Source organism: Cyprinodon variegatus, unplaced genomic scaffold (genome assembly GCF_000732505.1).
Source record: "Cyprinodon variegatus isolate N-32 unplaced genomic scaffold, C_variegatus-1.0 Scaffold43, whole genome shotgun sequence".
In the NCBI taxonomy this organism is placed as follows: domain Eukaryota; kingdom Metazoa; phylum Chordata; class Actinopteri; order Cyprinodontiformes; family Cyprinodontidae; genus Cyprinodon; species Cyprinodon variegatus.
In genome coordinates this window covers 1664253-1670908 of record NW_015150496.1, presented here as the reverse complement: position 1 = coordinate 1670908, position 6656 = coordinate 1664253, and the positions used below count along the sequence as shown (strand labels likewise).

Sequence of the window (6656 nt, the reverse complement as noted above, 5' to 3'; positions counted from 1 at the left end):
TTCACATATCATCTATATATTATTAAATATCCTTATTTCCATTTGAACTGATTATAGTAAAATCTTAGAAAAGATTATGTGGAATTCAACAAGTCCTTAAATCATAAATACAACCAAAGTTTTTTCATTTCATTTTTATGCGATCGGTATTTTACTGTATTTGTTTATTAATTTGACAAAAAAAGAAGAATACAACCCTAAATCCCCAATTGCTCTGCCGGCGCACAATGGCAGCCCACTTAAATGCGGAGGTAAATGAGAGCAATAAAGTTCAATTATTATTTTATTTTATAAATAATTGTTATAAACATTTTGACGGGTCCAAAATATGTAGAAACTGAGCTTTAGTTAAAATGGCAACATTGATTCAAAAGGATGAACCTATACACTGCAAAAAATTTAAATCTCAATAAGTGCTATTTTCCTTAAAATAAGTGAAGACGGATGAAAATCCGTCAAGCTTTTGAGCTTTGGTGCCATGGGGAAGTTTCCAAATTCCTTCTAGACTGGTAAATTAATGCTAACCTTTGGAAAACCTGGCAACTGGCCAGCGAACAATTCAATTTAAAGTTAAAACAAGAGCAGGTGAGTAAAGTATCCCACACTGCAAAAAATTGAAATCTAAATAAGTCATTTGTGCTCAAATTAAGTGCATTTTTTCTTGAATTGAGGAGATAAGTGAGACAATTTGCCAATGGAACAAGACAATTTAAATTTAAAATAGGAAAAAAACTATTGCTTTGTCTTATTTCAAGTGTATATTATCTAATTATCTTGTATTAGTAGTAAAAATACTCATTCCATTGGCAGATCATCTTATTTACCTGCTCAAATTAAGGGTAAGTACACTTAATTTAAGCCATTTTTTACTTATTTCTAGATGTTTTTTGCAGTGCACTCTCTAGTCAGAAGAAGTCAAACCTATAGCTATCTTATTTAATCTTATTGTATCTATTTTTGATCATGTTTGTTTAATATAATTTGTAAATGGCAGAGGCATGAAGGCTTCACACACTAATTTACTTAATCACTTAACTCAGTTATATTTTTATCTCACTATATGTCATATATTTTATTTCAGTTTCTAGTATCTAATTTACCCAACTTGACAGAGGGAACTTTGTGTTAATCCATTTTATTTGCACACTGTTTTAACTACTCAGAGGAGCCTGATCAGTGGGAGATCGAGCTGTACACCTCCTCACTTGGAAGAAGGAGGAGGTGATTGGAAGAGGGACAAGGGTCAGCACCCCCTCTTTGGACATCTTCTGCAAACATTACCTATTGTCACTTATTAGGGATGGAATGGTTTATAAAAACCGTCGAACCGTTTGGTTCGACTGTCTCGGTTCGATTCACGTGTGTTGCGTTCGGTTCATGCGCTGCTCCTTTTTCTCATAGGCGAAGCGTTTACACTCCAGAGCAGAAGGTGGCGGTACTGCGACCAAAGCCAACCACCAGTAGTAAACAAGAAGAAGAAGCGAAGCAGCGTAGCGTAGTGTAGAAGAAAAAAATCAGTTGTTGTGGAGAATTGTGTGGGTATGGCGAGTGGGAAAGAACAGGAGTTGGAAGACGCGCCAGCAGCACTTTATAGGTCTGCTGTATGGGACCACTTTGCATTTAGAGTGACCTACGATGACGGCGGAAAGAAAGTTGTGGATAAAAGTGCAACAGTGTGCAAGCATTGTGTTGTTTATGCTAACAGCAACACGACCAACATGTCATGCTAACCCCGAAATCCCTCATACTCCGTCAGCGCTCCGCCCCGCCCCGCTGCGCTCCAGACCGGCTGCTCAAAGCAAAGCCTACAGCCTCCACTGTGGCTCCCGTCCGCTCCGCTCTGAGTTCCTTGGAGATGGTAGAGGGCATGTGCGAGATGATTAAATTTAAAGCAGCAAAACATGCGGAAATGATCCAGGGTTTCCGCGGATCATTAAAAATAGTTACAATCCATACATTTTTTTGGATTTTTTTCATTCATTTTTATGGAATTTCGGTGTAACAATAAACATATACCGAACTGAACCGAAAACCGTGAATCGAACCGAACCGTTCCACCCCTATCACTTATGTGCAATATTCTTCTCTCTCACTGTGCAATAACACATGCCAACTACTGTTTAGACTGTTTAATGTTTTTACTTATTTGTAAGGTCAGTATATCTCTGCAGTGCAAGTGCAATAACCGAATTCAACTACTGAGTAGTCTTCCCTTAGCTCTCTACTGTGCAGATATGTTTATAAAGGAATCATATTCCAGGACATTACAACTTTTTTTCTTTTTTATGCTTTTTTTGTTCTATATACACTCTTTTTATATTGTCTGTCATATTTTTTTTACCTTTAATGGCATCTTGCTTTAACTCTGCCCTTTGTACTCTATATAAGCTACTGGAACCAGAATTTCCCTGAAGGAGATCACTTGTACAGCATTATATCGTGAGGGATAAGTATTTTTATTTTATTTTTTTCTATAAATGTATTGTCTAGTTTTATTTTATTTACTATTATTTTATTCTTTTTTTCCTTATTCTGTTAAATTCATTTTATTTGAGCTCATGTGCAACTTCATAGGACTTGTTTAATTATGTTTAAATGAATTTTACTGTTTTCCATTCATTTTATGAATTTTGCTTATTTGTATTAAAATAATAAACCAAAAAAAAAACATAGTGCTTCTTAATGGAAAAATAAATGATAAAAATAATAAATAATAATGATTTGTAGTTTCTTTTAGAAGCGCTAATGCAGAAATGTCTTTTTTTCTTCAAGCTTTTTTAAAAATCTTTCCATTTTTAAATCTTTCCAGCTACCATGAGTTATGCTCCACAACAAACTGCATGCGGCGGCTACATGTTACTTAATGTGGAGAGCAGTTAACCACAGAGAAGACCTGCAGTGATGAGAGTTAACAAGCTCTATGGAAGGAGAAAGCATGTCTCTGTGAGGTTAATATACAAACAGGTGGTCAATGGAGGCGGTGGATGGAGGGCGACAGGCATGCAGAGAATGATTATTCAGCTGGATGGCCAACCTCTGGAGACCTTTAAGGAAACTTCACTCTTAAATGGTCCTTAAACTAAACCTGACATTGACAAGTGCTGATGTTCCAGCTTATTTTTTAATGCATGCGTAACTAATGCATTTTCTTTTCCACTGAAGAATTTATGGATATTTACTGTAGGCCTGAGTTCTTCTAACCTCTGAAATGTGGAGAATGTCTGCAGCCACAGCTGTGCTCCTTCACCCACATGATTGATTCAGTTAAAACACAGCTTCTGCCTCTGGGTCTCTGCCTACGCTTAATGATTATTGGATCCTGGTAACGAGCCAATGGTCCAAGATATTTCAGAGCGGGATCAATACCATCAATATCTTCCACAGGTCAGCAGATTTACTAAGAGCTGAAGAAATGTGATAAGGCTAATCAAATTTGCACGACTTTTAAAATGTTTTTCACACTTTGATCTAAACTAAGGCCAGCGTGAGGGCTGCAATACCACGTTATTTTAGTAAGGGTGAATGACTGGTCTTTTTTTTTTTTAGGCTGCATGTCGTAGTTTCTTCATATCAAATTTCCACCTATGATTAACAGTTTTTTACATTAAATCACATTTGTTCAAAACTTAGCAGCGTTCTGTAGATCTTACTAGAATTAAATGTGAGTGAGCTTCAGTGAAATGACATCTAACAGCTGCATTTAACAGGTAAAGTCATTGAAAGTGAATATATTCTAATTTATTTTGAGTCAATACTTAAAGTCATGAACCATACAGATCAACTTCACACAGTGTGACAGCTAATTAGAATAAAACTTACAATATAAGACATTAGATGTATTAGAATATTAGATTAGTACAATAAAAAAGAAAAAGCAATATGGTCTAATTGAATATATATGTCCATATATTAAGCAATATCCACTCTAGGAGCTTGCTCTGGGCTCCTTTTGCATTAATTACTGCATCAATGCAGTGTAGCATGGAGCAGATCATAGTTCTGGTGTCTCTCATCTTCCACTGCAATTTATAGTCTCTGTGGGATTTAGCTCAGGGAAATTTGGCAACTGGCTCCCATTAGTGAAACCAAAGTACCAATTGTGGTTTTCAATTAGCATCTAGCAAAAGGATTTTGGCAAAGGTGCTGAAAGTCCTCTAAAATGTCCCAATAGATGGATAAGGAGACGTTGAACTGGCGGAAACACAGTAGATCCCCACCATGGTGGATAGCAGTGGGCTAAATGATGCTGGAGAACTACTAAATATATAGCCCATTGTATTAAATATGTTTATTTTTTATGTTATAATTATTCTTCCTAGATTTTTTGAACTTTTTAGTTGGATTTTTTCTTTTATTTGTAGCCCATGATCAGCTAAACTAACAGCAATAAACACACTATGTGCGTAATGAATCTATATCATGTGTTTCACTTTCTGAATTAGTAAAATCAAACAACTTTAGGGAAGTTGTGCTAACGGACTGCGATGCTGCTGTTCTGTTTCTGTGATCTGCATGGAAATTTTGCTTTGTTTTTTATTTAAGAGTGAAGTTCTCCAAAAGAATGGCAGCACACATGAGTAGAATATAAGCGGGTAATAAAAGAAACAAAGATGTTCATACTCGTTTTGGCCTGATGAGGTGGAGTCTGAGCATGGGGCATTGCTGGTGTCCTTGCTTGAGCCGTCTACTTGTGAGTCCTTACTCTGGGTGGAGTTGGGAGCTTTGACTGACTCACACTGACTCTGTGGCCCGTCGGCATTGGCAGAGGGTGGGCTAACTGGCTCTAATACAGGAGGGCTGGAGGCAGGGGGTTGTTTGGGTGTGTCGCTGAGGTCAACCAGGGGTCCAACATTGCATTCAGGGTCAGCTTTTGGGGAACTGGAAAGGGCCTCTGTGGTGTTTTTAGGAGAAGGCTTCAAGTCAGAGGGGTTAGTCTGCGGCGTGCTTAAGCTCTCAGTAACCGAGTTAGCAGCAGTGGAGGGGAGTACGTTTACCACGGGGTGTGGGGAATCTGCAGCAGCAGGTCTGTGTGGCAGGGAGTCACAGGGAAAACAGGAAGGAGGTGAAGGAGGAGGAGAGGAGATCAGAGAGGAAGCACAGAGCCAAAAAAAAAAAAGAAAAGTGTTAGGGTAACAACAAGGTAGTAAGTGCTTTTGTGCTCAAGTGAAGAAAGTAAAAATCTATACAATCAAAATGTAAGAAACAAAATACTGGAGGGTAAAATCAAAAAAATAAATAAATAAAAAGGAAGGACATGCAGTTTTTCAAGGACAAAGGAGATGCTATACTTGACGTGTTCGCAGCCTTTTATAAAAGCTAAAGAGATGTTTTGTTCTGGAATCACGTAAAGCCCCATAAATCCTGTTGCAATATAGTCCAGTACCACCATCAACCCCTGAAATGCTACATTATGGATAATGGTATTGGTTTTGATACATCAGTTGTTTTCTTTTATCTTTGTGTTGTTAAAACTCCACGACTGTCCTCCAAAATAACCATCGCATGATTGTCCCTTTAAACAGTTTCCTATCATATAGCGCTCTTTTATTGTGGGACATGAAAATGCAACTACTTAGCCTAAAATATAAAATTCTGATGTGTCTTTCTATTTATTGTCCATCATAGTAAGAAAAGCAAGAGAACATTCGGCTCGTTTTATGTGGCTAAGCAACACAAAGTAGAACATTATTGGAAAGTGGAAAGAAAATGATCGACACTTTGCTTTCAAATTAAATCTAAAATGTGCCGTCATTTTCTGTTCTACCCCTTTTTTACTCAGACTCTGCTAAATAAGATCCTGTATAACCAGTTACTTTCATAGGCTCACTGTTTAGTAAATAGCGTCCATTTGTGTGTAATTTAATCAGAGTACAAATTAAGCTTCAGTGAAGGCATATAGTGTTTGGATAAGAACATAATAGAGCAAAAAAACTAAACATGAAAAGAGAATGAACCGACTGCAGACCAACCAAGTCGTGGATGTCCACCTAAACTGGCAGGTTGAGAAAAAAAAAAAATCAGAGAAGCAGCCAAGGGACTCGTTGCAACTCTGCAGGAGCTGCATAGATATATTATTCAGGTTGTAGAATCTGCTGACAGGATAATCCATGATAGAGGAAGCTTTCAAGCAGAAGACCATAAAAAGACACATTTTACTTCCAGCCACAAGCTATGGAAGGGACATAGCAAGCGTTGCAAAGATGAGACCACATTGCCATTTTGTCCTGATGCAAAATGTCAATTGTGGTGGAATCAGACACACTATTCCAACCCTGAAACATGGTGGTGGAAGCATCAGGTTATGGTGATGCCTTTCTTTGGGATTGACCGGGAATCCGAGCTAATGGATGGAAAACGTGTGAGTCTGTGGATGGTTTAGGGCTGTGGTTTAGGTGTAGCCAGAGATAGATGGAATGGTTTATATGTTCATGTGGTTGAATGGCCTTTTTTAAAATTTGAACCTTAATCCAAAAGGAAATTAGCTCTAGATGTTATACTCACAGGCTTTCTCCATCCAATTATTTTTAAGACAGAGCAAATTTAAATATTCTTGTACTATGAATTTTCTTTCGCTCTATAATTATGCTCTACTTTGTGTTGATTTATCACATAAAATTCTAATAATATACATTAAAGGAATAGTACACCCAAAACAT

At 37.4% G+C, this 6656-nt stretch overlaps 1 protein-coding gene across 1 annotated transcript in view; it reads right to left on the bottom strand.

Annotated features, from left to right (window-relative positions):
• LOC107081855 (neural cell adhesion molecule 1-like) overlaps positions 1-6656 on the bottom strand; it is a 452491-nt gene that overhangs the window by 9306 nt on the left and 436529 nt on the right. Inside the window, exon 21 of the mRNA XM_015370183.1 lies at positions 4621-5158. Coding sequence (XP_015225669.1) covers positions 4621-5158 — 538 coding nt within the window. The remainder of the gene's footprint in view (positions 1-4620; positions 5159-6656) is intronic.